This window comes from Diceros bicornis, chromosome 6, assembly GCF_020826845.1.
Source record: "Diceros bicornis minor isolate mBicDic1 chromosome 6, mDicBic1.mat.cur, whole genome shotgun sequence".
Taxonomy (NCBI): Eukaryota; Metazoa; Chordata; class Mammalia; order Perissodactyla; family Rhinocerotidae; genus Diceros; species Diceros bicornis.
Window position 1 is genome coordinate 85234062 of NC_080745.1, and position 27735 is coordinate 85261796.

The window sequence follows — 27735 nt, forward strand, 5'->3', positions numbered from 1 at the left end:
GTCACCACGAAAGCCCCTCAGGATACAAGGTTGCCCAAACTCCACTGAAGAGGCAGAATGTTTAGCTTGTTAAGTTCAAACACAAAAACAAGTCGAGGAATCGGTTTGATTGTCCAGTCTTTTCTGGATCCCCGCTCACTGTGAAGGGCTCTGCATCTCACGCAGACCCGGCATTTTGTCCCTCAGAAGGGACAGACAGTGAAATCTCCGTGCTTTCCTCTAGATGTGGCCTTGAGGCTGGTGAACGGAGAGGGCCGGTGTCAGGGCCGGGTGGAGGTCCTGTACCGGGGCTCGTGGGGCACCGTGTGTGACGACGGCTGGGACACCAATGATGCCAACGTGGTGTGCAGGCAGCTGGGCTGTGGCCAGGCCACGTCCGCCCCAGGAAGTGCCCGCTTCGGTCATGGCTCAGGGCCTATTGTCCTGGACGAAGTAGGCTGCTCAGGACACGAGTCCTACCTGTGGAGCTGCCCCCACAACGGCTGGCTCTCGCACAACTGCGGCCACGGGGAAGACGCCAGCGTCATCTGCTCAGGTGGGCCTCCAAGAGGTAGTACAAAGGATGTAGCACAGGGCAGAGGCACAATAGTAAAGATGCCTATCCTTCTCCAACCTTGGTGTCTCCATCAGGAAAATGGAAATAATAGTGGTACCTTGGGCAAGTTATTTTACCTCTAAGCGCTTCAGTTTACTTCTCTTAAGACGAGGAAACTCTTCCATCAAGGGTTGCCGTGAGGACCAAATGAGATAATGAAATACTTAAGACAGCGAGTGATGGAAATTGTATACTCACGGTCATCATCATAATCTCATTGCAGTAGTAGCTCACGCTTGTTGGCTGCTGGCAATGTGCCAGTCAGTACGATCAGCATTTTATCTGGATTTTCTCATTTAATTCTCCCAATAACCCTATGATACCTAGTAAGTCTCAATAGTGATCATCTCTGTCGTTTTCTGGGAAAGGAGAGAAATTTTTATCTCCCAGTGTCTCTGTCAACACAAAATTACTTGACTTTGTTGGTCTAAATGATCAAATATTTACTAATCTGTGCTCTTAGCCGTTCCATTCAGTTAGTCGAGAACCGGTAAATTAAATCCAAGCCCTCAACCTCAACTCCTCATGCCTGTTAGTACAAGCTGTCAGGCTAACTTTGCTCAAAGAAGTAAGAAAAGCAATGGGTCCACATTTTTGCACAAGCCTCATTTATTCTTCTGCAGTGATGAAAGGTTAATTTCTCTTTTAATGAAATAAAGAAATACCTGCAGCAGGAAATACACAGAAACTAATGTACAAATTATTAGTGTTTCATTGAACTTGAATTTAAGGTATCAAGAGCCAGTTTTTTTTTTCATCACCACATCCCGGGACGATTTTGGCATTTTGTGGTGCACCCACGAGAGACTCCAGAAATCTTTATCAATTGGAATTAAATTTCGAAATCAGATTATAGACCTGTTGAAATTGATTTCCCCGAAGTTGCTATGTCTCTACTTCAGAGTCAAGTGTAAGAAAAGCAAGGGTTCAAAGGTGGATTTCTCGGTCAGGATCCCTGTGGATGAACCACACATGTGTCTCATTTTTCTTCTATTCCTTTGTAGTTTCCCACTCAGATCTTCTCACAACAAATGGTAAGTACTCTGAAAAGTATATGTTGTATTTTGTGTATAATTTATTCTTCATTCTACACAATTATTTTTATCTTAAGAGTAAATACTGCCTCATGGAACTTAAATGAATGGTATGATTTGTTTCCCTTCTAGAAATACAAAGGTAATAGAAACATCTTGAATGTATAGCATAAGTGGACTTTGGGGTCGTACAGTTATGTTCTTCCTCAATTTTATTTTGCCTTTGACTCAAATTTCAGTGCACATCAGAATCAACTGTGGTATTTGTTTGAATGCGAGGTCCTTGGAATTCGCTTTACCCTGGTCCAGAGTCTCTGATTTGGAGGACCTGGGGTGGGTCTCAGGAATCGGCATTTTTATAGAGCCAACAATAAGGATGATCGGCAGACCACACATGGAACATCCATGCTGCATGGCCCAGTCGTGAATTAAGTTTTTGTGTTTGCAATAGAATTATGGAAGCATGACTTGGCTAATAGTTTGGAAAGGAAGTGATAGAAGATATGGATGACTATTGTAAGCGCTACCTATTTTTACTTGTTTTCTTATTAATGCCTATATTTTGCTAAATGTCAAGTGAATTTAGGTTTTGAACATTTTCCCAAATGGTTCTTGGCTACATCAGAAGTGTGACTTTTTGGTAGAAAGACATGTTCACAGGTGCATTGCTAGCAGTGAACTTTTACATACCATTCAACATGGCCTCAATATCCTTCCCACCTCATTCCACAAGATCCAGTCCTACCAGGACCCTTCTAAGCAGGAAAGACCAAAGCGTGGCCTCTCTCTGTGTTGTTTCAGGGGAACACGTTCCCTGCCTTCAGGGACGTAGGGTGTAATGGCAAGATAGACGTTGATCGACTGAGCATTCCGTTAATATTACAGCCGTGATAAATGCTGGAGCAAGAGGCACTCGGCAAGAGAGACGTGCTCAAGCCATCAGAGAGAGAGCGGTCTCTAGAAAGTCCCAGGTGAACTGAGGTCCAGAGCCGGTGTAGGAGTCAGTCAGACAGAGCAGGAAGGAAGAGTGCTTCTCTGTCATTCACTGTCGCTGTTGTCAGGAACTTGAGGGAACGGATAGACTTAGGTTAACAGTAGCCACCCTCCCCCAGCTGTCAGATACTCCTCCTCCTGCAGGCTTAGCCATCCTAATATTGTAGCTAGCCAGGGTAAGTGCCCCGATGGGAGGATTTTTCTAGTTCGCATTTCCCAAACTGTGCCCTTGAAACATTTTCGGAAGCTCTAGGGAAAAAAAAACTGCTTATCAACGAAGTTTTGGAAGTATTGCCTGCCATTGGTGGTCGAACACTTCCTGACTTTGTGGCAAATGTGGGGACAGCTGCAGTCGGTCCCAGTTCTTGTTTGCCTTCTAAGTCCTTGTCTCAATCTGGGTGGAGATGGTGGAGGCAAATCCAGAGATATATTCAGGAGTAAATCTCTGGGGTGCACATCCTTGGTCCCGTCTTGAGCTGACCCATGAAACAATGAGCAATCTGGGACCATCTCCACTTGAGGCATCCTGTCCCTCTGTACCATCCTCTTAGGCTGGCCATTGGCTTGGGGACAACGAGACTCCATGGAGACGGCTCAGATAAGGCTCCCATCCACAGAATCCTTAAACTCGCCTCTACGGGAGAGACTCTATGACAGAGAAGAGATAGGACCTGAGAGAATGAACTAACCTGGTTGCTTGTGACAGATTAGAGACGGAAACCACAAGGATCAAAAAGTTTCTTCTCTTGGAATGGTGCTGAAAATCAGAGGAAAAACAATACAGAATCTTAGTCAAGGCTGCTGGGTGACTGCCAGTTGAAAACCAAGTTGTGGCGGGTGTATGGAAGGTAGGTTGGCATGGACCACCTTCCTTGCAAGAACCACAAGGAGTGGGCTGGTAGCAGGCAGTGGCTGTGACAAAAGGCAGCTCGGGATGATAGCTAAAAGCATGGACAGTAGAGCTGGAGTCTGTGTGTCCTTGGGCTTCTTTGAGCATGTCTGCACCTCAGTGTCCTCATCTGTAGGTGGGAATGATGGGGTTGGGGGAAGGATTGAATGCGATAGTGCATATGAATAGGAAGACATGGTATTGTCTTCAAGAAACTAGGAAGATGCAATAACTCTTCAGTAAACATTTGCTTACGTCCCAGAGGACTTTCTCTGTTGGAGAACAGCGAACCTGTTGGAGTCGCTATACAATCTCCTTAGGCTTCTCTCCTAGAATAACTAGAGTGGCCCATCCTGTAGATATAGGACGATACCTTGCTTGTTTTCAATGCTCAAGCCCTTCGATTTGTCCCCCAGTAGAGCAATAATGTACACAATGTCCTAATGTGCACAACAGGTTCTTCGGGGGGTTTGGGACAATGGCTGAATCCAGATGGAAAGGTACCAGCTCCCCAGGAAAGTGACTAGTTCTTTGGGGGAATATCTGGAGAGATCTCTTTGTGGCTCCTGTTTTGGTCCATTCGGACAGCTTAGCTATCTTGAACACTGATCCCCGGTGCTAGAGAACAGTCTGTTTCCATTCCTGGAAAACAAAGAAGTAGAAGCTTCTTTCTCCAGGCGATTTACCACCGTTCCCAAAATGGCAGCCAGCCTCCTCTAGGACTATGTGGTTGACTGTTGGAAGAGTGCAAGTTGGTCTCAGTAATCTGCGCAAAAGGGTTCATTCAAAATGCATGGACACAGCCCAAGCAGGGACACCTTCAGTGTTCTGTTTGGTGCTGTGGATGAGTGTTGTCAAGACTCTGGAGCTCAGAGCTTCTGAGCTGGATGCAGATTCTGACATTGACTGCCACGTGACTAAGCAAGATGCCTGGAGCCTGGCAGTGGGAATCGCATGGTGTCCTCTGAACTGTGTTCAAATAGCAGAGTTCTGACTGGAGGATTCTCTCGGGCACGTCTGTCAGCTTGCCCTTGAATGTGGGAGTAGGGATGGTATGTCGGAAATGAGGTGGGGATGTGCTGGGGCAGACCCTTCCTGGTACTGTGGTGTCTGTTGAAAGAATCCTCTGGCTGCCTGTTTCTATTGTGAATTGCTTCTTCATTTTCAGGGGTGTGTAGCCACCTGGCCTCACTGGTCCTCTTAATGGGCCGTCAAGAACATCAGGCAGGGCAGCTGGAAGAGTCCCTTGTGGGCCCCACGTTCCAGGTGGAGAGACTGCTCCAGTGGCGCAGTTCTCTAACATCAAGGACCCTCACTGGCCTGGTGGTTCTGTTAGAGAGCTTCAAGCCTCTGACCCTGATGGCTGCTCCCGGCGGGACTTGACCTTGGAAAAGTATCTGAGAAGTTTGTCAGATGCCTTAACCCTCCCCGTATCAGGAAGTTAGAAACAAGGGATCGTGAAAGCAACCTTGTTAGACATTTTATTAAGAATTTAAGCATAGCAGGTCTCTTTGTATTAAGTAGATTTGGGTACATAAGAATCATAAAAGATAAAAGGGTACTATCACATGTCCTTTTAGCAGAATGAGATGGTCTAAGTTCTTGCTGGAAAATATCATGGATGAAATCCTTCCCACGAAGTGGGTGAGAGGACCATATTTTATTTTTGCACTTTGAACTATATTACTGACTCCTCGATTCTTGAATTTGGGGAACTTCATCTAAGATATCATCATCTGAAGACTCATAGCCTGCGATTTCAATTGTACAATCAATTTCACCGTTACTGTTAGCATCTAGGTACTGCTCTCTGTATCTTAGCATTACTCTTCTGATTCATCTAATTGTTGTGAAACATCTTCCTTTGTCAATTTCTTCTGTTTGCCTTTATGAATAGAAAATGAAAAATTCTGAATTCTTAACTGCATTCAATGAAAACTAAAAGCACACTATACAGCCAGTGTCTCCACTATTGTTTTAAAAAAGGCTTCTTGAAAGATAATGCGATGTTTTGGGCACTGAAGAATGATGATTTATTTCACTATTTTATCTTCCTTCTAGGCAATGCTATCATTCTCCAATGTTCTTATTACATAAATATTTTTTATAGTAGTAATTGATGGATTAATAACTGATGAAATAATTCCTTGAATGATGAAGTAGAAAAATGTTTCAAGATGTAGGAAAAATGAGATCACTATAACCCGCAATATATTTGGATTTATAGAAGCATCTAATCAATCCATATAGTGTCTGTAGGAGAGAATGAGCTTTAGTCTATTTTTTTAATGAATAAACATTGTTTTTGGACTTTGGAAGACTTTTAAAAATATATAAAAGTCATGAAATATTGATATTCACAAATATAGTTAGACTTGCTCAAAGAAAGAAACTCAAAAACTAGAATTGAGTCCAAGGGACCCTGATGGTACACTGAGGGTTAACCTGAATTGAAGAGGGTTTGGAGAACTTTAGCCTGGCCCCACTGATGGTAAAGATCCGGGCTTTTCTAGATTTTGGTTTTCTTCAAGATAGAATGAAAATTTCTCAGGGTATGTAACAGAAGGAACAGGATATCTGCCACCAAAATATTTACTTCTTTAGGGGGCCCTGGAGCCATTCACAGTGCTGACTCTACTCAAATTTTAGACTGGAGGTTGGATTCAGCAGCTGCCCGGAATCCTTGACAACCAGTTTAAACTACCTTCTCTGGTCCAGACTTTCTCTCTGAGCATAGATTACATCCTGTGACTAGAGACTGTAGCGTTAGGGGGCCTGTAAATAGACATGTACTTTATTACATCTAAAATTATTGAGCACCTCGTATCCTACCCACATGTTTGAATCTGCTCTTGCAAAACCCCAAACACTGCAAGAACACCAGAGACACACAAACCCAAGATTGAACCACAGCGCCCCCTGGCATGACTGTTAGGTGAAGCTCAAGCCAGTATCTGACTGGAGGAGATCATGTACAAACAGCGGAACCTCCTTTCTAAGATGAATGTGGTTTCTTTCTAGGTCAGTGGAACCCCCAGGCTACCGCCTATGCTAAGACCTTTTTTCTTTACTTGGCATCCCGGGGTTTTGCTCACTGGCAGGGTCAGCCAGTTCTGCTGCTGCTGCTGTTGGCTAATTGAGGCTGAGTGCTGGCTTGGCCACAGAGCAAGTGTCTGCCCTTCAGAACGCAGGAATGGAGAGGGAGGGGTCCAGGGGTGCCAAGACCCTGTGCACGTCCCAGGCACACAGTCAGCCAGGCCCATCTTTCATTCTCCTTCCCTCTTCTCTCACCTCTCATTCATTAATTCATTCATTGCACGAGATTAGCTTCAGTCTGGTGTCAGGAGAAATCAGACAGTCAGCGCCTCTTCTCCCCTTCATGACAGTTTTGCTGAAGATAGCTAACATCCTCTCAGTGCTTGCTATGTATCCTGGACAAAATTATTTTCATACATCAAATGAATTTACATATTCAAAAAGCACTTAAAATACTGCCTGGCACATCAGTGCTCAACTAATCACATAGTAAGTGCTATTACCATGAAATCTTCCCAACAAAACATTGATGTGAGTAGCATAATTACCCCCATTTTGCAGATGGGGAAACCAGGACACAGTTAGGTAAGTTGTCAATAGTTATATGTTTAAGGTCACATGGTGGGTAAGTGGCCAGACAGAGATTTGAACCCAGAACAGGTGCCTTTGCCTTTGTCCATGAGTCTCACTAGATGTATTCATCTCTGCTACCTCTCCGCAGTGAGAGGGTGTGCCCTTTGACATGTCAGGGTCCTTTAGGTGCTCCCTCAGGACAGCTGACCCTGCCAGTGAGTTCTTGGTTCAGTGAATGGAGGCCACTCCCTGCTGTTTTAGAGCATGCCCTGAGAGCATGGCCAAGAGGAACTCGAGGGACAGCTTTCTGGTGATTGATGTCCAGTTAGGACCAGGGCTGAGACAGGGAAATGGAGAGCGCCTCCGCATTCACAGGAGTGACCAGAAGGGGGTCGCAAGGAGGGCTGATGCACCTTGGGAATACCCCAGAGACAGTCCAATTTACCTTTCCTCCCTCTATCCCTATCCTCTCCTCTTAGAATAACCACAGCAACCACCGGCCCCCTCATCTTCCATCCCATTCCAGCCTCTCTGGTCACTCCCTGCCCAGTCTTTCATCATCTCAAACTAACCACTGAAAAACCACACCCAGGATGTGGCTCCTGCTGTCAGGATGTTGGGCTGGATTCCTCAGGACCTGCTGTCTGTGTTCCCTGCATGATCAGTGCGGGTGATTTAGCAGGATCATATCAGGCAAGAACACAGTGCGCATTGACTCCCTAGCTGTGGTCATATTTATGGTAGGATTCAGGGTCTCTGTGCCCCTCAGAGGTGGCTTGCGGGGGTAGATCAAGGCCAGTTTTGGACGAATGGCATCTTGGACTTGAGCCTGATGGGAGTGGAGAGTACACTGAGACATTTTCAGTAGGAAAGTGACTTGAACATATCTGTACTCTCTGAAGATCAAATTTGAGAAAGTCTGGGGGAGACAGAGAAATCATCTCAGCATGGGTATAGGCACCGAGTAGGCACTCCATAAATGCTGCTTGAATCAGTGAATGTGAATGGGTTAGAGAGGAGGTGAAGTGGTGGGGAGATCAACTGGGAAGCCCCTGGAGTTGGCCAGGACAAGAGAAGTAACATCTAACCTAGCAAAATAGTGGTGGGAATAAAAGGAAAGATGACCTTGGTGATAAGGTGAAAGGTGACCTTGAATATAAGAGGTGAGGATAAGGAGGGATCAAATGTGACAAGCAAATTTCCAACACAGTTGTTGTGGAGCATGGTGACACCATCAATTCAAATGGAGGAGAGAGTCTGTGTTCAGTATGGGATGGTGGGGTGGGATGTTCAGGAGGCCACTGGAAACACTGGTCTAGAGCTTAAGGCAGGTGTTGTCAGGGCTGATTAGCACTGGAGAGACAGATTTGGGGTCGTCTTCCTGGGAAGCTCTCAGAGTACATCAGGTCTTTTAGGGGGAAAAGACAGGGTGAGAAGAGGGCTAAGACAGCACTTGGGAGAGCAGCAATCTGTAAGGGCCCGCGAGAGGAGAACAATTGGTGAAGGAGATGGGGCAGTGGTCAGAGGAAGGAGGAGAACAGGGAGTGCTGGGTGGTGAAAATCAGGGGGCCAAGAGGGGGAAGACAGGGCTTTCCACCGTGTCGATGCAGGTTTGCCTCTGAGGCTGGTGAATGGAGGTGACTGCTGTCAGGGCCGGGTGGAGGTCCTGTACCAAGGCTACTGGGGCACCGTGTGTGATGACACTTGGGACGCCCAGGATGCAGACATTGTCTGTCAGCAGCTCGGCTGTTGCCATTCAGTGTTGGCCCTGTGTGGGGCCCACTTTGGTCAGGGCTCAGGAAACGTTCTCTTGGGTGCAGCGTAATGCTCGGGATGGGAGCCCTACCTGTCAGCTGCCCCCACAGGGGGTGGTAGGAGCATGAGTGTGGCCACAGGGAAGATGCCAGAATCCTGTGTTCAGGTACTGCAGACATCGCCTCGTGCTGTCACCTGTGCCACTCTAAGGACAGGGGCTCCTGCTGTCCTCAACATTACAGCGCATGCACATAACGCTTTGCGGTTTACCTGCTCTACTCTAAGTCATGTCTTATTTGAGGTTAGAGGGCAGGTATTACTGTCTCTTTTCACAGATAAAGAAATGGAGGGTCAGAGAGGGCAAGTGACTTGCCTAAAATCCTAAAGCTGGAGGTGGTGGAGGCGGGTTTCCATCTCAGTCCCCTTCAGAGCTTGTTGATGTCCACCCAGTGGACACCTTCCAATGAGCAGCATCATGACCATCCTGGCCTGAGATGACCAAATGCCTTCCTAAGTGGCCCTTTCACCTCCTTTTAAAGGAGAGGGAGAAGGATGGGGACTTGCGGTCCTTAAAACTTAAGTCTATACCAAAATCTGAATGAGGAGTAACCAGTATGTTCTCTTTATTGGGGATTAAATGACAAGCAAAAGAGATTTACACCCTCAGCGGAAGAGAGAAATTCTCCCTGACTCGACCTAGTGAATCCCAGCGCCCCAATCCTCCTTTGTTCACAGGGCGCAGGTAGGTGTTCAAGCACCAAGGTGTCCTTAAATCCACAAAGAAACCTCTGAGGATGCTGCCTGATGTGTGTCCCCCAAGGCAGAGTTTCTGGTTAAATTATTCACCTGTAGAGCAACCTCTGGCATTTGCCACGTGGCCTGGGGTGTGCACATGCTGCCATGCACAGGATGTGACCCTGGTAATCCAACCACCACAAGAATATGGGCTCCCGAAGAGAGTGTGGCCCTCCAAGCTGTCACTTTGGAGTGGGTTTATTTCAGCATTTGGGGATGCTTCTTGGGAAACTGTCAGTGTTCCTAGTTGGCATCACCTTACAAGAATATCTCAGGGATGGTAGACATTTGTCCTTTGGGGGTGTGTTTGAGCCATAGAAGTAGGCAGTTGGTATTTGAAGTACAAGCTTATGAATCAGGTGGGGCTGTTAATCAACTGGGTGATTTTTGGAGGGAGACTGTGGAATAGAGGAATAGAGGAGGAGGGAGGATGATGACAGGAGAAAACAGTGTCCCTGGTGGCATCTCAGCATTGAATGAGGGCCAGTAAAGTGACTGAGAGATGTGTGCTGTTTCACAAGAAAGAAACATAGCCTTTTAGGAGAGGACGGGGCTTCTGGATCTCAGCATCCAACTTCTTGTTTCAGAGGTGAGGAAGCAGAGGGCCAGTCCTCCTCAAATGAGGGCCAACCTCGAATGACCTCTTCTTTTCTCCACATTTTAGCTTCTTTGTTTTCCGTGGAGGCACTCCTGACAGCTGCAATGGAAGGTAAACTTTGTTACATGGAATCCCTGTGGGCTCATTACCCCAGTGCACCCATAGGTTCATCTCTGATCCAGAAGAGGTGCAGAAGGTATAAGAAGTGGGGATTCTCAGCTCCCAAGGGGGGGCCCTCTGAACAGGGCCTCAGGCCTGAATAGGTATGTTTTCCATGGACAATGGCCCTGAGATTGGGAAGGAATCAACCTGCAGAGGCATCTCCAAGGAGCTCCAAGGTGGAGTTTGGGGTCCTGTCTCCAGGGAGGTCCTGCTGCACATGCTCAGTGCCCAGCCCTGTGGTTCTTACCAATGCGTGCTGATACCTCGCCACGCTGGGAGGCTAAGTCTCTAGATGCAGGGCCTGGAGAGTCAGGTGCAAACGTTCTGAGGCAGCATCCTTGCCTGTGCGCTTCCTGAGCCCATATTAGGCCACCTTGGCTCCTTCTCAACACAGAGGAACTGTGTTACTTCAGCCTGTGGACATCAGAGGTCCCGTGCACCCCCCTGGAGCCTGTAGTGAGAGAGCTGGGAGGTAGAGTCAATACAACCTGAGGTTCTGGCAGCCTGGGCTTTGGGAAGAAAAGTCACTGCTCATTTCCTATTGTTCTGCAGGCAGACAAAATGAGCCTCTTCCTTTTCACCAGGGCCAAGTGCTCAGTCCACCCCCAGTTTTCTCTGGGGCTTTCTTCTCAGAGCACAGCTTTTGGGGGTGCAGTTGAAAAATGTACCAACCTCACCCCTTGACAGATGCATTCATTTGGGTCTTCGCAGAGGCCAACTCAAGGAACAGGAGTCCAGGCTCCTGCGTGAACCGGGGAGGGCGAGAAGAGCAGTGGGGAAGGGGGCCGCCGGGCTGTGGGCAGTGGCGGGTCGCTGAAGCCCGGAATGCTGATGAGCCAGCGAGGCCGCTGGGGCTGGAGCTCCATCCCCAGCAGGGTCTCGGGGGCGGCCCGATTAGTCTCGGACTCCCTGCCCCTGGGCCGCCGGAATGGGCTCTTCCCCCAGAACTGCTGGGACCCCTCCTTGCTGTTGCCACGCAGGGGAGTTGAGGCGGTGGCCGTGGCGGCCTGTCCCGGGCGTGCCAAGGGGCCGTCCTATTCCGGAGAGGAGGAAGCCCCCAGGCCCAGCCAGGCAGGCAGGCACTGGCGGTGGGATAGAGGGCGGAGCTCCCGGAGGACCCGCAGGTTCGCGGCGCTGGGGGGCGGTGTGCGCGCAGCGGGCGCGCCAGCAGCCTCAGCTCGGCGTGAGCCCCTGCGCCTCTTCCACCTCGGAGACCAGCTGGGGCCCCTGCGCGCTTTGGGTCCGACTTTCCTTCTCTTTCTCGCAGACGTGCGGGCCCGGTCCACACTCCTGCCGTGTAAGTACCCGGCGACTTCCTCGGGAAGTCCCTCTGCTCCCTGTCCCCCCCTCCCTTGTCTCCTCACTCCGGGCCAACCGCTGCTCTGTGCGGAACCTACGGGTCGCCTCATTCTCGCCCTCTGTCACCGAGACACGCGGCACGCCACGCGCTTCCTAACTAGTCCTGGGAGTCCCGAGGCTTGCGTCTTCCCGTCCTGACGTCAGTGTGAGCTTTCACGGGGCGCATTGACAGCGTCCCCAGAAACTCAGCCAACGGGCCGCGCGTTCCCTGACCTTTGCCCTGGCCCGGTCCAGGCCGGGGAGACTTTTGTGGGAGGATGGAGGTGGATCGCCACCGACCTTCTGTTGACGGGCTCTCGGAGCAGGCCGGATTCCCTCCATCCCTCACTCCTTGCAGCACCCTCAGGTTCAGCAGGGTCACCTCCGCATCCACGACTGGCAGAGACGGTGCCCAGGGGACGGGAGGGGAATGAGTGATTGTGGGGCTCCGGGGACCGGGAGACCCGATCGGCTCCTGGTCCACTCTGCCCGGCGGCGCCTGCCTTTTCTGTGCGAGCCGCGGCGTCTGGGCATCCCCTGGGACGGGCCAGTGAGTCCGTGGCTCAGAGGAGGGAGGTGGCAAAGATTTTCCAAGGGACGAGAGGGCGGGCCGTGCTCAGAGAGGCGGCGGGAGCAGGCTGATCTCCGGCAGGGCCTTCGTCCCCAGGGAGGCAGCTGAGCAGGAGGCTGGTGCAGCACACACGGGGAGCAAGGGGCGGGATCCACGTGTGGAAGCGCTGTCGTGGTGCCGCCACAAGCCTTCTTCCAACCCTTCTCTCCCTGACGTCTAACTCTGCCTTCCCTTTGTTGCACTTCAGCCGCCGGGCCCAACACGAGCCCAGGTGTGGCGTCCGCGACAGGTAAAGATTCCTGGGGCCCACGCTCCCTGGGGCCCACGCTCTGCTTCTGGATCCATCTTGGGTCCGAAAGTGATAGGAGGAGGCTCGGGGTGGGCCCTTCCTTGCTCCTTGTCCCTGTGGGCGGGGCGGGGAGGGGTGGGGTGGGGCAGAGGGAGGAGTCCCTGGAGAACAAGTCCTAGGTCTGATCCTGGGGGGCTGGCCGCCTGTCTCCAGCGGGATGCTGGCCCAGACGCTGAGCTAAGGGCCTCCTCCAGGGGCTCAGCGTCCGCCCTGGAGTCCTCGCGGGTCCTGCCGGGACCTGGCTCCTGGCTCCCAGGCGACGGGCCGCTGTCCCGGGTGGAGGGCGGGAGAGTGCCTGGACCGCCTGTGTCTGGCCCAGGTCCCATCCTCTGCTGGGACGTGGGAGAACCCAGGCAGGACCACGCAGGGGCCAACAAGCTCCCCACAGGGTGATGGTCTTGGCCTGCCACCGTGAAGATGCTGGAGTTATTTGCTCAGGTATCATGTGATGTCATTCATGGAAGGCCCATTTCACCTCTGACCTGCCACAATATGAGAGCTAAAGTCAGGCGGCTGATGGTGTCTGTGGCTCGGTTTGGGGAGAGGACAGGCAGGAGCTTGTCAGCTTGTCCCCTTGGCCTACTCACTCCAGGAGACCATGCATGGGCCGTGTTATCTCTGGTGGGCTTCTGTGCCCTGATGCTATTATGCTGGACACACAGCTGGTGTGCTGTGTGTGTTCTTACTCTCTCGTTTGCTCTATGACCTTTAGCAGTGAGTTAACCTCTCTATATTTGTCTCCTCGTTTATTAAGAGGAAATGATCACGATAGTACTTGCCTCCAACTGTGATCAGAGAATTTAAATGGGTAATGGTTGTAAAACCTTAGAACAATGCTGGACAAGTAGGAAATGATGAATAAATGATGGTATAATCCCTGGCTGTGACGCTGATGACCCCCAAGCAACGATGGGGCTGAGGGAACAGCTGGAGAAACCACTTAGGCCTCCTCCTAGTAACACAGGACTCACAGCAAGAACTCAGTGGACGGGAGGGGAATGGTGCACTCACTGAGGGGGTAGTCCATGAGTCGCATGGGTGTGCCCCTGTCTCTTCCCTTCCTTCCAGCCACACTTTAGTGACTGATGGTTTTCCTCTATTCCTTTTTAGGAAGCTACACAACAACCTCTGGTGAGTACCCCTGATTTCCATCTCACCGTCTGGCTGCCCTTCTCTGCTGCTGGCCCCTGGACTGTGCAGGGCGTGTTTGTCCTTGCGCCTTCCCTAGCAAGTGGCATCCCCTGTAGCTGACATCCAACCCAAGGAGAGCTGGGCCTCTCTCTAGGCTCCTCTTTGTCCTTCAGTAGCCTGGTCAGCATGAGATTCTGATCTCTGGTCAGTCCCTAGGAGAGGCCGGGAACCCTAAGGCTGCTTATCCCTTCAGGCACTAGACCCTGGTCAGTGTGGGCTGGATGGGGCCTGCTTCATCGCTGAGCTCGGTGTGTAACCAGCAAAAGCTCCTGACTGCCAGCTCCTGAGCTCCTGCTGAACCTCTCTAAGTGTTCCCAGCACACTCCTGGCTCCTTGAGACCTTCCTCTCCATCCCCACCCTCATGTCCTCACCACTTGGCTTCCTGCAGCAGAGCAGCTTCAGGCCTGCTCCTCCCACCCATTCTGCATTGCAGCCAGGGCCTTCTATGAAATGCCAGTGTCAGTCTCAGCCTCAGCACCTTCGAGTGACACCTCAGGGCCTTCTGGGCACAGATCCTCACTGCTCAGGACGATCTCTAGGGCTCTCCACGATTCACTCCCTTTGTCTGTTTGGTTTCCTCTCTCCCTCCCCTCCCTGCTCCATCCACACTGAGGTCTCCCAAGTGTGCCAGGGACTCTCCTACCTGGGTCCCTTTGCACATGCTGTTCCCTCTGACTGGAACACTCCTTTCCACCTTTTTGCCTGGGCTCCTGATTACCAGTCCTCTGTTCTCTGCTCAGTCTGGGTCAGAAGCCAAAGCTCTGGGCTCCCACCATTGCCTGGACTCTACTTGATCACTTCTCCATCTCGCTACGTTGGGATTCACTCTTTTCCGTCCTCTGCTCCAGGCTGTGAGCTCCCTGAGGGCATGGCCTGTATCCAGCATCTCGCTGTGAGCCCAGCGTTGGCACATTTCTGGCCCAGCACAAACAAGCACTCAACAATTGTGTCAGGGATGCCAGGAAACTGATCGTTGTCTTTTCTCTTTGTCAACAGTTCCCATGTACATCACTCGTCCAACCAGTAAGTTCTGAGCTCCCTGACAAATCCCCTCTGCCTTCCCCTCGGTGGCAGTGACACTGGGGGAGGATGACGAGAATGATGAGGAGATGACTTCCCTAAGGGTGGGAAGGGCGTCCCACTGACCCTCCGTGGCCAGTCCAGGTCTAGGCCTCCTCCTGTCGGGTTTCTGTCTTGGGAATTGTTTACACACGTCCCCCAGGTGACCGTGCAGTGTGCTCTGGGGGGCATCAGCATTTCCATTTTGTTCTGACAGCAAATTATTCCTGCGGAGGCTTCCTGTCCCAACCTTCAGGGCACCTCTCCAGCCCATTCTATCCTGGGAACTATCCAAACAACGCCAAATGTGTGTGGGACATCGAAGTCCAAAACACCTACTGCGTGACTGTTGTCTTCAGAGATGTCCAGTGAGTGTGGGGGCAAAGCAGATCGTGTGGGGGCCTCGTGACATTTTGGGAGGGAATAAATGGTACCTACACCCAGGAGAGATGTTTGCAGGGTTGACATTTTTTCTTGTGGCTTCGATTTTTTTCCCTAACACAGAGGCAGCCCGTGGAGGTGGGGCCAGGACAAGATCCCTGGTTTAAAGTCCCAGTTCTGTCTCTAATTTGCTGAGTGGCCACAGGAAATCACTTAACTTTCCTGAGCCTCAGTCAAAAGAGGGGAATAAGATACCTGCTTTCCTCCCCTCACTGGTCACTGGAAAGGTCACAGGAGAGAAATATATGAAAATACTTGGAAAATGTTATCCAATAGGAGGGATTATTGTTCGGTGTAATAATAATGCAAAGAAGCCTATTGACAGCCACACGAGGTTTTTTGTGGCTTTTCTCTCCACTCCCTCCTTTTATGGGGGGAGTTCCTGGGATCAGGCGGAGGTGGGGAAACCACTGCTGCAGAGGTTAGTGTCTGTTCCTCATCCAAGGGAGAGCGGGGGCCATCGTTTTAAGCAGAGGAGACATCATCAAAGCCACATTAATACATGATCGGTCCAAGGAGGAGGTGACCGTGCAGAGGCACCAGCGTTCTCGAGGGTCCTGGAAAGTGGTTACTGTAATTTCTCTTCTAACAGCCATCACTGAACGAAATAGTTTTCTGTCTTGATTTCTGGTTGCAGTGGCCTTGGGAGTCTCTGACTTGGAAATTCATTTGGGGTTTTGCATAGATGTAATATTATTTTAATCTCCACATCATTACTGTGCATTTTGGACTGGGGACTTGTGAAATTCTCTGGAGGAAGGTTGACCACCCCTGGTTCTTTAGCCAACACCTTAGTAACAAGGACCCCACCATTGGTGACACTTTATGAGGCCCTTTTCCATATACTGTTTCATTTGAGCCTCACACCAGCTCTCGTCAGTATGTGTGGATAGGATTACTTCACCTTTGAAAATAAGGAACCGGGGCTTCAGGGAGGCTGTTTGACTGGCCCAATGTTTATTTGTTCAATTATTTATTTCTATCACTATGAATTCCTTGATATTTATTTTATTCTTTGGGAAACTGGGATCTTTCTGATTGAAGAAAACACCTAAGGCAGCCTGTGATCCCTTCCTTTTATGACACAGAGGGCTGTCAGGAGACAGGCTGTAGATTTCTTAAGTGACACCCTAAAAGGTAGGACTAAGACCCCTGCACGGAGATCGTGGGAAAATGAATCTCTGCTAGATTTAAGAAAATCATTCCTTTCCCTTTTACTTTTGTCAGAGTTTCTGGCACAGAGGTGCGACCCCTCCCTGAGATCTGACCCCCTGCATCGAATCCTGGTGAAGAGTGAAGCCAGAGCTGTGTGTTCTGTCTCTGCAGGCTTGATGGCGGCTGTAACTACGACTACGTCGAGGTGTTTGATGGTCCCCACCACAGTTCCCCCCTTGTCGCACGCGTCTGTGATGGGTCAAGGGGCTCCTTCACCTCGTCGTCAAACTTCATGTCTATTCGCTTCATCAGCGACGGCAGTGTCACAAGAAGAGGCTTCCAGGCCGACTTCTACTCTAGTCCTTCCAATGACAGCACCAGTAAGTCCCCTGCATGAGGGCTCGCCGGGAGTGGGGGCACCTCTGAGAGCCTTCTGCTGCTCAACCGTTCTGTGGCTGTGAAATAAGAAACTAGAGCAGCCTTGTCAGGTCACCACGGGGCCGAGAGCAGTGGGTCTTGGGACTCTGGCTGCCTAGAAACGAGGTCAAGGGCCAGAACTAGCCGATGCACAGTGTTTTGGCCTTACTGTGGTCATCAGAGACTAAGTAGAAGGTGCAGGATGATGCTTTCAGCATATAGTGAGATGGTGCGAAGGGCAGAGGTGACCTTGAGGCCTGTGACCTTCCCAGAGTGTGGGACTCTGGACCATGTCCTGACGCCTAGCACATTTGGCTGCTGTCTGAAGATGGACTGAGCTGGTCACTCAGCCACCCCCAGCAGAGGCTAACGGCCATGATTTGAGCTGTTAAGTGGACTGATTGGCAGAATGGGCAGGGACTGGGCAAGGTGGTGTCCAAGCTCCCTTCTGCAGTCAGGATTTTGAGCACTGCCCTGCTCCCGGAGCCAAAGGACCTTATTTCACATCCCCACAATTCAACTGGAGTGTTACTTTACTTTATGGATAAATGGTAACTGGGCAAAACATCTCACCTCCTGCCCCATTTCCCCATCAGAGGGATCCTAAGTCCCTGTGCGCTCATAGGGCTCTCACGAGAATGAGGCCGACTTCAGCCATATTTCCACTGTGGGGTAGTGGGGATGCATATCCTGGTGCTGACTGTCAGCCATCTTGATCTCTGTGCCTTTATGTGGGAGCAGCTCCTGGTGGCACTTGCTGGGACTCGGGGGCGCTGACTGACTGCACTCTCTGCCTCGGCCACCAGAGCTGCTTTGTCGGTCGAATCACATGCAAACCAGCGTGAGCAGAATCTACCTCCAATCCCTGGGCTATTCTGCCAGGGATCTTGTCATTCTCAGCTGGAACGGGAGCTACCAGTGTCGGCCCCAGATAACGTCGAGCCAGGTGACATTCACAATTCCCTACTCAGGCTGCGGCACCCTCGAGCAGGTAAGCCAGGGGCTTCCCACCCTGTCTCCCGCTGAGCAAGCTTTCCTATAGTGATGTGCGCTACGCTTAGTGAATTCTGGGGACCAGAAGACATGATTATGGTATGACCAAAGCATGATAGGGAGGGGATATACATCTGTTTCTTGGTGCCATGACGTGGCTGCAGCCACTTCCAAAGAGAGGGAAGGAAGGCAAGGAGGTCAGCAGGCAGCTTTTCCAGCACTGTCCAGCACAGAGGGTGCCTGGCAAGTGGCCACTCGTGTCAGCAAAAGTGACAGCAGCTCCCGGGGCAGCTCCAGGTGTTGTAGGGCCGAAAGCTTACACACTTTGGGGTTGGGGTGGATGAGAGAGGCGGGTGCCTCATTAAGCAGAAGAATGCAAACATATCTTACTTTTATAAATCTGACAAAAACACGTGGCTGTGCAATACGCGGATTGCTTTGGAAGAACCTGTGCGCGTTGCGGGGAGGGGGCTGAAGCTTAAGCTTCACTAGCTTCACAGTAAATTGGCCTCTGCAGCTGCCATTTGTTGAGCTGTCACCGTGTAGGGTGACCAACTGCCTTGGTTTGCCTGGGACTTGGCAGATTTTAGCATGGAAAGGTCTTGTGTCCCATGAAACTCCTCAACCTTGAGCAAACTGGGATGCTGGTCACCCTACAAGTGAACAGACAGTGGGATTAGTCCATGTCACTCCCCAAACCCCACCAAGTCCTCTCTCATTGTCATCCCACTTTAAAAATATGGAGGCTGGGCTTCGAGGGGTCAAACCCAAGGCCGCTCAGCCACGAAGTGGTAGAGCCGACGCCAGACTCTGAGAATCTCAGAAACGTCACGCGGAGTGAAAGAAGCAGACGCACCAGGGGACCTGCTCGCGGACTCCATTTCTGTAAAATTTAGAAATGGAGAATAAATGGATAGTGACGGACAGCCGATCTGGTGGAAGGCGTGGACTGCAAAGGGGCAGAGGGAGGCGTTTGCGTGAATGGAAATGTTCTGTGTCTCGTTGTGGGCGTGATTATTGTCCAGCCTCACTGAACGGTACACTTAGAATGGTTGCGCGTCATTTTATGTAAAGTTATTTTAAATTATCCATTCTAAGTTCTGCGTTTTTGGCTGACACCTAAGTAGTCATTTCCAGATTTTGTCTGTCAGGGCACGGACACAATGCAAATCCTTTTGTTTGGCTTACGCCTGCAGTAAGTACACAACATGAAATGCTCGAGTACGTACAATGGGTGGCACACGCAGGCCGAGGGCTCAGTTTTCATTCACCAGAGACACCCTGAGCCTTTGCTGTGTCCCAGGCACTGTGCTGGTGCGAAGATGATGCTGTTCATTACCTGGCAAGGTTCTTCCTGAATCTTTGACACGTGAGAATTTGTGAGAGGAAGAGGACACTCATTTAGCACCAGATTGGCCTGTCAGCCTGGGAGCCTGGACCTGAGGGTCTGCAATCGCCACTGTGGTCACACGGCTCCCTTTTCTTAGTCCTTACAGACACCAGGTCACCTTCTGAGAGGAACCTAGTGGATTAGGAAGACCAACATGCAGAGAAGGTACATACACCATGCAAATGTTCTAATCAACCTAGCTTTCATCTTCGGCCCTGTAAATTGATCGTGTTGGTTTCTGGTTTGTCATGAGTTTAGTCAGTGGGAATCAGTCTACCAAAGGGGATCACCCCTCCTGGTTCCAAATGTGCAGCCTGGAGACTCTGACATCTGAGCCACCCCATCGATGTTCCCTCATCTCCATTAGGAGCCGCCAAAGCAACATGCCCAGCCTGGTTCTTCTAACTTGGCTGGTCATGGGCAGCACATGCCACATTCTTATTCCTCCGTTTATTTAAATACCTGTAGCCCCTACCAAACGGAGTGCCTCAGGGGCAGGGCCAATAGTTTATTTGTCTTTGACACTCCCAGTCCCCTGGTGTGCAGCCTAAGCCTTTATATTCGGATTATTAACAGTTAATGTGTATGCCAGGCACTGAACTAAGAGTTCTGTGACTGCCAGAATTCTCAGGGTGACTTTTGTTCCCATTTAATCCTGAGGAAATGGAGGCTTACAAAGTTAAGCCACTTGCCCAAGGTCACATGATCCTGAACTGTGGAGCCAGGATTCAAAGGTGGGATGGCATGACCCATAGCCAGAACTTTCCACCACTCCCCCAGATGCCCCGTTTAGCAGGTGTCTGACAGATGTTGGCTGATGTGGCTGAATAGATGAGGTATCCCTCCACATGAGAGGGAGGCCAGGGTGGAAGAGTCCAGGGCTCCAAGGGAACAGCAGTTGACTTATCTGCACATCTTCCCATGACATAGTGAGCTCCTTCCAAACGGAGCAGACGGCTGCTAAGGAATTTTAATCTAAAATTGGAACTGCTTCTTATGATCAAGAAATAAACCTGCACTCCACAGGCATCGTGTGGCGTGGATTCAGAATTTAGCTTGTCCATAGAAACCATAGAGACATGTGGATTCTAAAAAAACTCGTTACTGTACAGAGTTAAATTGAAGGCGCCTCAGCTTGTGTTTGAAGAAGTAACAAGGTGACAACATTTATATGGTTTATTGTGACAACTACTGGCACTCAAATATAAAACCAAAAATTTTCTTAAGGAAACATAAAGGCAGAAAATATAGTGTACTTACCATGAGTAGACGGAGGCCACAGAGCCCATTCTAGGTCCTTCCTAGACCTGAGTCCAACCTGTGGGCTCTGGTGTCCCCTGCAGGCCAGGCTGGCCCTGGAACCAAAGGGAGCTCTTTCTGCCCTAGGAAGGGAGAAAAGGGAAGCCAGTGATCAGGGAGAAGGGCAGGGGACGAGGGGGCGCAAAACCACTTTAAGCTACTTGTTACAATTTTCTCTTTTCACGTGTTTTTCTGGAAGAGACAAATTCAGAGTTGGGTTCTGCAACTGCAGACATGAAGCAAAAGCCTCCCTAACACACCCCATTCTGAAGGGTAACTGTATTTCAGCTGCACAGGTGTGGCTCCAGGAGAGAAATTGTCTGATCTCCCAAACAGCCAGGGATGGGATGTAGCTCTCGACAGCGTAGAGGACTAAATGAGACTGACAAACGTCTCTTCTTTTTCTTTTTTTCAGAGTAAGGTTGCCTTACATTTTAGGACTTCTGTGTAGGCCATTATGGTGTTATTTTGTGCTCCTTCCTGCAAAAGCACCCATGGCTTGAGGGAACTCGCACCTGGCTAGGAGAGGTTTGCTTCTGATCATCATAGCGTGTGGGAGGGAAAGAGATGCCCCCAGTCTCCACCTGGCGATGCCTCACTTGTGTTCACCTCACTTGGGGCCAGATGATCTTGATCATGGAGCTTCCAGGGGCCTTGGTCGCCTGTGTCCTCTTGGCATCTGGGATGGCTGCTCCCAGCCCAATCCTTCATTCGTCACAGTGCTTTTGCGAGGCCTCTGTCCCCTATACCTTTCATCCATTCCATGGATATTTATTGACGCTACTGACGCTGTTGTTGACACTATACCAAGCTCTGGGAGAAGAGAGATGCTTAGACATCATCCTTTCCTTGTGATGCTCACAGACCACCAGGAGCAGGCTCTCATCCCCAGAAAGGTCACTCATGAGATGGTAGACACGTCAAACAGCGTGAGAGACCAACATTCTTATGAATTTGGTGAAAGGCACAGTAACAAATGGTGCCGTGGTCCGGGGAGTGAAAAGGCAGATTGTGACAGGAAGTGCTCCAGTGCTGCTGTGGCCCACCCGCTTGTTCCTTTGAGCCTCTGGGGAAGTCCTTACCCCAGAGACCAGAGACCTGGTGCACCAATACTCCGGATCTCTGTTGCTTCCGGCTCCAGCGTCTTCAGACACCAAACTGCAATAGCGACAGACCCATCCAAACAGCACAGTGAAAACTACTCCCACCAGCCCCTCCCACAAGTACATGACCACCTCCCCTGATTTCTCCCACCAGTAGTGAGAATGAAACAGAACAAGCAAGAAAGGGCCTGACCCATGTGGTCCAAACTGAGTTTAGTCATATGGCAGGGCAAGGGATCGTCCAGACACCCCCATCTTCCCATGAGCAGCAGCTCCCAGGAGGCCCCAACACCTGGCCCACACTGTGGTCCCCTCTCCTATGGTGGAGGAAAGGGGATGTGTGAAAGGCAGGAGTCTTGCTAGTTAAGCAGCATGCCCATCCCAGGCGATGGAAACCCTGGCAGTAGGCATACGCCATCTCTGTGTGGTTCTGGGAGGGTTTTGAAGTCTTGTTGAGTCACTTCCCTTTCATTCTAACCAAAATCACCAATGAGACTTCCTTAGCAGGTGACATTTGCCTGACTCTGCTCTCCTGCCTGCCTCTCCCAGGTAGATAATGATACTATCACCTATTCCAACGTCCTCAAAGCAGCGGTTTCAAGGGGCATCATCAAGAGAAAGAAGGACCTCTACATTCACGTCAGCTGCAGAATGCTTGAGAACACTTGGGTTGACACAATGTACATTGCTAATGACACCATCGAGGTCGAGGAAGTCCAGTATGGCAATTTTGACGTGAACATTTCCCTTTACACATCCTCTTCATTCTTGTATCCCGTGACCAGTGGCCCATACTATGTGGACCTGAACCAGAATTTGTACCTTCAGGCTGAAATCCTCCATTCTGACGCCTCCCTGGACTTATTTGTGGACACCTGTGTGGCGTCGCCATATTCCAATGACTCTACATCCCTGACTTATGATCTAATCCGGAGCGGGTAAGGAGTGTCTTCGTGGGATGGACTTAAACTTTTACCTGGTAACTCAAACACGAGTAGCCCAAAGGCTCAAGGAATGTAGATTTTGGTCCCAGTAGCTGAAGCTTAACCAGTTATCATCTCCGGTTAACACAGAGGGGGATGAGTGTCTGGAGAAATGAATGACTCAAGTGGTTACCAATCAGGTTAGCTGTAAACTGGGATGAGACCCCAGGTGACCAAACTCCAGGCAAGCCTTAGTATTAAAAAGACACGCGTGTAGTGGGAAAAGCGTTGATTTTGGAGCAGATGGAGGTTGAGATGCCAGCTCTGCCACACCTTAGCTGCATCACTCAGGACAGACAACCGCACCTCTCTGTGCCGGTTTCTTCACCCATCCAGTGAGCATAGCGATGCCCACATCATGGGCTGGTGGGAGGAGCAAATGAGAAAGAGTAGGTGGGCCCTGGGCAAAGAGCATGCACAGCCGGAGGTCCACAAGGTGTGTTGCATCAAAGGCAGCAGAATGTCCCTTGACCTCTATCAGCTGAGAGTGGACGTTCTCAGAGTCCATGGTCCATCAAGAGATGCAGAGGTGAGGCCAGCGGTGCCCAGGCTTGGGTCAGTGGTGCCAGGTTGGGCTGCTCCACCATAGTCCTGCTTCCCTGGATGACAGGACTGGTGAGTCCTGTCCTCTTCTGAGCTCATGGAGGGTCCTAGGACCCCTGGGTGTGCACCTCTAATCCCTATGCTTCCGTCTCTGTCCATTGGTGTGTACACCATTTCTTGGCTTATAATTTGACCTTGGCACCTCAGTAACAACTGCCTCATATAGAAGTTGTACTGACAGGGTAAGGGCTCTGCTTGGAACTAGAGTTGGGAGGGTAAATTTCACACCTCCCTGAGATAGAAAAAACAACATTTCTTCCCAGGCATGGTTTCAATATGTGTCAAATCAGTAGTTGGGTGTTGAGGCTTGTCTTATTCACAGTCTATGCAGTTGGTTCACTTCACAGCAGCCCCTTGGCAGCAAAGATGGGGGAGAAGCTTACTCAGCTCCTCTTTCTACAAACAGTAACAACGTGATATCTGAGTTTATGTCAAATGACTGAGATTAATGCAAATGAGGGAGTGATTTAGTTCTTCTTTGCTAGAGAATAGTTTTTATCAATTCTGGCATATATATGTACATGAGATAATGCAATTTTCTGGGGGAGGGTGATGTGCCTGTGGGGGTAGCTATGTTCCCCTGCTCCTGGAGCACAGGAACTCATTAGCCACACCTGGCCCTCCACCACCAGATACCCATTAGAGTAACCTGGAGCTTCAAGCACAGCCATGCCTGGGCCCACCTGCATGTTCTCTCTGTCTGGCCTGCGGTGGGGCTCAGACATCTGTTTTTTTTTTTTTTTTTTTTAATTTTTATTTTATTTTATTTATTTTTTGGTGAGGAAGATCAGCTCTGAGCTAACATCCATGCTAATCCTCCTCTTTTTGCTGAGGAAGACTGGTTCTGAGCTAACATCTATTGCCAATCCTCTTCCTTTTTATATTTTTCCCCAAAGCCCCAGTAGATAGTTGTATGTCATAGTTGCACATCCTTCTAGTTGCTGTATGTGGGACGCAGCCTCAGCATGGCCGGAGAAGCGGTGCGTCGGTGCGCGCCCGGAATCCGAACCTGGGCTGTCAGTAGCGGAGCACATGCACTTAACCACTAAGCCACAGGACCAGCCCACAGACATCTGTTGTGAAAAATTTCCTGGCTGACTCTGAAGTGCAGCCGGGGTTACGGAGCTCTGGCTACAGAGACTGCCCTGACTGGTGCGGTTTTATGGGAAATGCAGTTACTGCGGCCCCTGAGTTCCCCTGGCCTCACTTACAAGTGTCCCACCTCCTAAAGGGTCTCTGGGTCCTTTCTCTCCCACCTTTGCTGCTAAAGTGACTGCCTGGGAACAAAGGCTTGGTATTTGAATGTGAGTTGAGCGTGGAGGAAGGAAGCTCTTGAAGGCAGAAGGAAGACAGCAATGGACCCTGCGTCACGTTTCCGGGCAGAGCCAGACTGCCCTGGTGACAGCTCCCATTCGCCACAAAAAATCTCCACCCAAACCCCATGGGCCAGTTTCCTTGCTCTTCTCATTCCCGCATCACCTGAAATCCTCCCGTTAGAGACGCACACAGTCCAGCGCGAGCCTCTCTCTCCACTGGGAGTCGCTGGGAGATGCACCCTCACCATAGCTTAGTGAAATCTCTTCCAGTGGATTCTTAGGTTATTTTCCTTTTAACATCGGTGGAGATGAGGTGCCCGAGGGGACGAGGAGGTGGTTGATATTAGGGTAGGGGGTCCTGGAGGATACTCCGGCCCATGGGGAAGGTACGGCTGCCCAGGGCACAGGGCAAGTGGAGGCGGGTCAGGAGACATAGCCCTGGAGAGGGTGGGCACCAAAGACGCCAGAGAGCAGCTGAGCATTACCTTGCCTGGCCCTGAAACTAGGAAAGGGCAGGAAATGTCATCCTTCCTGCCCTCTCTCTGGGCCCTGCTACCTCTGACTCACCTGGGTTACCTGGGGCCAGTGAGCACAGGGTCACTGAGCACCCACTGTGCGCTATGGGGCCTTCTCTCTGTGTGGACACCCTGGGCTGATTTGCTGCTTTAAGACGCTGCTGACGTCCCAGAACTGCCAGGATTTTCCCGCAGGGCTGGCAGTCAATGTCTGAACCACACGTCCTGAAGGAAGGAGGGTGAGGTGCAGCAGGAGGCGTGGCCTCGAGGCTGCGCTGTGAAGTTCCACTCCTGGCGCATCCACGTCACGAGGAGTGCAGTGCGTTGGTGAGAGCTCATGGGTTACTTTGCTCCTCTTCCAGGTGTGTGAAGGATGAAACCTACCAATCCTACGCTCCGCCGTCGCCCCGCATCGCCCGCTTCAAATTCAGTTCCTTCCACTTTGTGAAGCGCTTCCCCTCCGTGTACCTGCAGTGTAAGATGGTGGTGTGCAAGGTGTACGACTCCTCTTCCCGCTGCCACAGAGGCTGCGTGGTGAGGGCCAAGAGGGACGTGGGCTCCTACCAGGAGAAGGTGGACGTCGTCCTGGGGCCCATCCTACTGCAGGGCCCGCACACCAAGGAGAGGAGCCTGGGTAGGTGGCCGCCCTGCCACCCCGCTGCTGGCGGGGCCCCATGCCTTTGACCCGTGGGGACTCAGGGTGTTTCTGTTGGTGTCGTGTTCCACCTCACATTGGACACCTACTGTGTGCCAGGCACGCTGTGCTCTGCCGGGCGATACGGAGTTGATTCCCGCCCTGTTCCAAGGGCTCCTGGTCTGTGGGGCAGCCACGTGTAGGGTTTGGTCCTGAGGGTTCTGACCTGGGACACAGACACAGCCGATACCTTCATCCTCTGGGTCTGAACTCCCAGAACCTCAAGCTCCTCGTCTGTAAAACAAACACGTTAACACTTCCCTCTTAGGACTGTTGAGAGAGTTACAAATAATAACGTTAAACGGCCTTGGCCTCTGCCTGGTACAAGGCATTGGGTGCAATGAATGGTGGTTTTTGTTTCTATTGTTATTGTCACTGATATTAACAACATTAGTGATAACATTATTACTCATGATGATAATAACAAGTTAGTCCCACGGGTAATGACATCAGGGTCCGGCTGGCCGTGGGGGTGTCGGCAGGGTTGATCTATTCTGACTGCTCACAGGGCCGGACACTGGACAAGCAGTTTCATTGTGTTCATTTAGGATGGGGATCATCTTTCCCGCTGTGCTGTTTTGTTGTGGGTGTGGGTGAGGAAATGTTTGCAGAGTGATTCCCGGGATTTCCGGTCTAGGCCGGGCCCAGGTCAAGAGACGTGGTGGCACTGATGACAGGGGCAGGTGTGGGCTAGCAGTAGTTGTCACAAACCCTCCCTTCGGTCACAGAGCTCTACCCCATGGAGCATCTTTGATGACTCTCTCTCCTTATGTCCAGTATTCAGCTCATCCCGATGTCTGGCTGATCTAGGCTCTTTCTTCACTCATTCATGCGTTTTTATTGAAGGCCTATTACGTGCCAGGAGACGAATGACTAAACAAACAGAAACAGATCAAAATCCTTGCCCCTGTGGAGCTGCCATTCCAGCAGGAGGGGACACAATTCAGAAATAAGCCAAATAAGCAGAGTGCACGGCAACCCTGCTGGGAGTGGGAGCTACAGAGAGGAGGACGGCGGGGCAGGGTGATGGTTGACGGGGATGCTGCCCGCTTCTCTCTTCTCCCTTCTCTCCCCATTGACACTGCAGGAGCTTTGGGGCTGGGGACCTCTTGCCTGCGACTCTGTACCCTTTTCCCAACTGGTCTCAGTGCCCCAGCTATCTCCCCTCCTGTCCATCGGGAGCCTCCAGCCAGCTCTGATCTCCCAAAGCCCAGCTCTGACTTCCCGCTGAGAAACCTCCTCCGGCTCCGTTGGCTGACAAGACACTGAATCTCCCTGGCCTGACCCTCAGCTGCCCTTTGGGGTCTGGCCTCAGTTTCCCCTTCAGCACTTCTCTCTCCCATTCCTTTGTCCCCTCCTACCAGACAAACAGTTCTTATTGGCATCACCTACCCTGGGACCACCACCCTTACTTGTCCCTCATCTTCTCCCCTGGGCTCATCCTGATCCTGACTCTCTTCTCCTGGTCCCTCTCCTTCCCAGCCCCGCCGGCTGACGTGGAGGAGCAGGCCAGCACGCAGGGGAGCTACCACAGCGCTGCCGTCTCTGCTGGGGTCTTCCTGGTCGTGGTCCTGGTTGTGGCAGCTTTCACCCTGGGGAGGAACACCCGCGCCGCCAATGACCAGCCTCTGAGCTCTAAGATGTGAAGCCAGGAGGACGCACACAGCGCTCAGACATCGACCCCGTGTGCTTCGGGACCCATGAGGGAGGAAGAGATGCGTGCCCAGAGCTTGGCACCCAGCTGCACCTCCACTCTGTTCACTCTGGCCCGGGCACACAGTGGCGGGGGTTGAGGTGGGGGTGCAGAAAGATGGAGGCAGGTTTTCCCAGAAACAGGTTCGGGGCTGAGACAAAATGTCAGGCAAGCAGGTGCCGGTGTTTAAACTC

The 27735-nt window shown here is 51.0% G+C and overlaps 1 protein-coding gene across 1 annotated transcript in view; it reads left to right on the plus strand.

Moving 5' to 3' along the window:
• Positions 1–27494, plus strand: part of LOC131407632 (deleted in malignant brain tumors 1 protein-like) — a 69859-nt gene extending 42365 nt beyond the window's left edge. Inside the window, exons 13-21 of the mRNA XM_058544389.1 lie at positions 57–59; positions 224–535; positions 12981–13027; positions 15135–15307; positions 16707–16915; positions 17759–17943; positions 22287–22675; positions 25517–25788; positions 27331–27494. Coding sequence (XP_058400372.1) covers positions 57–59; positions 224–535; positions 12981–13027; positions 15135–15307; positions 16707–16915; positions 17759–17943; positions 22287–22675; positions 25517–25788; positions 27331–27494 — 1754 coding nt within the window. The remainder of the gene's footprint in view (positions 1–56; positions 60–223; positions 536–12980; positions 13028–15134; positions 15308–16706; positions 16916–17758; positions 17944–22286; positions 22676–25516; positions 25789–27330) is intronic.
• Positions 27495–27735: the final 241 nt, after the last annotated feature.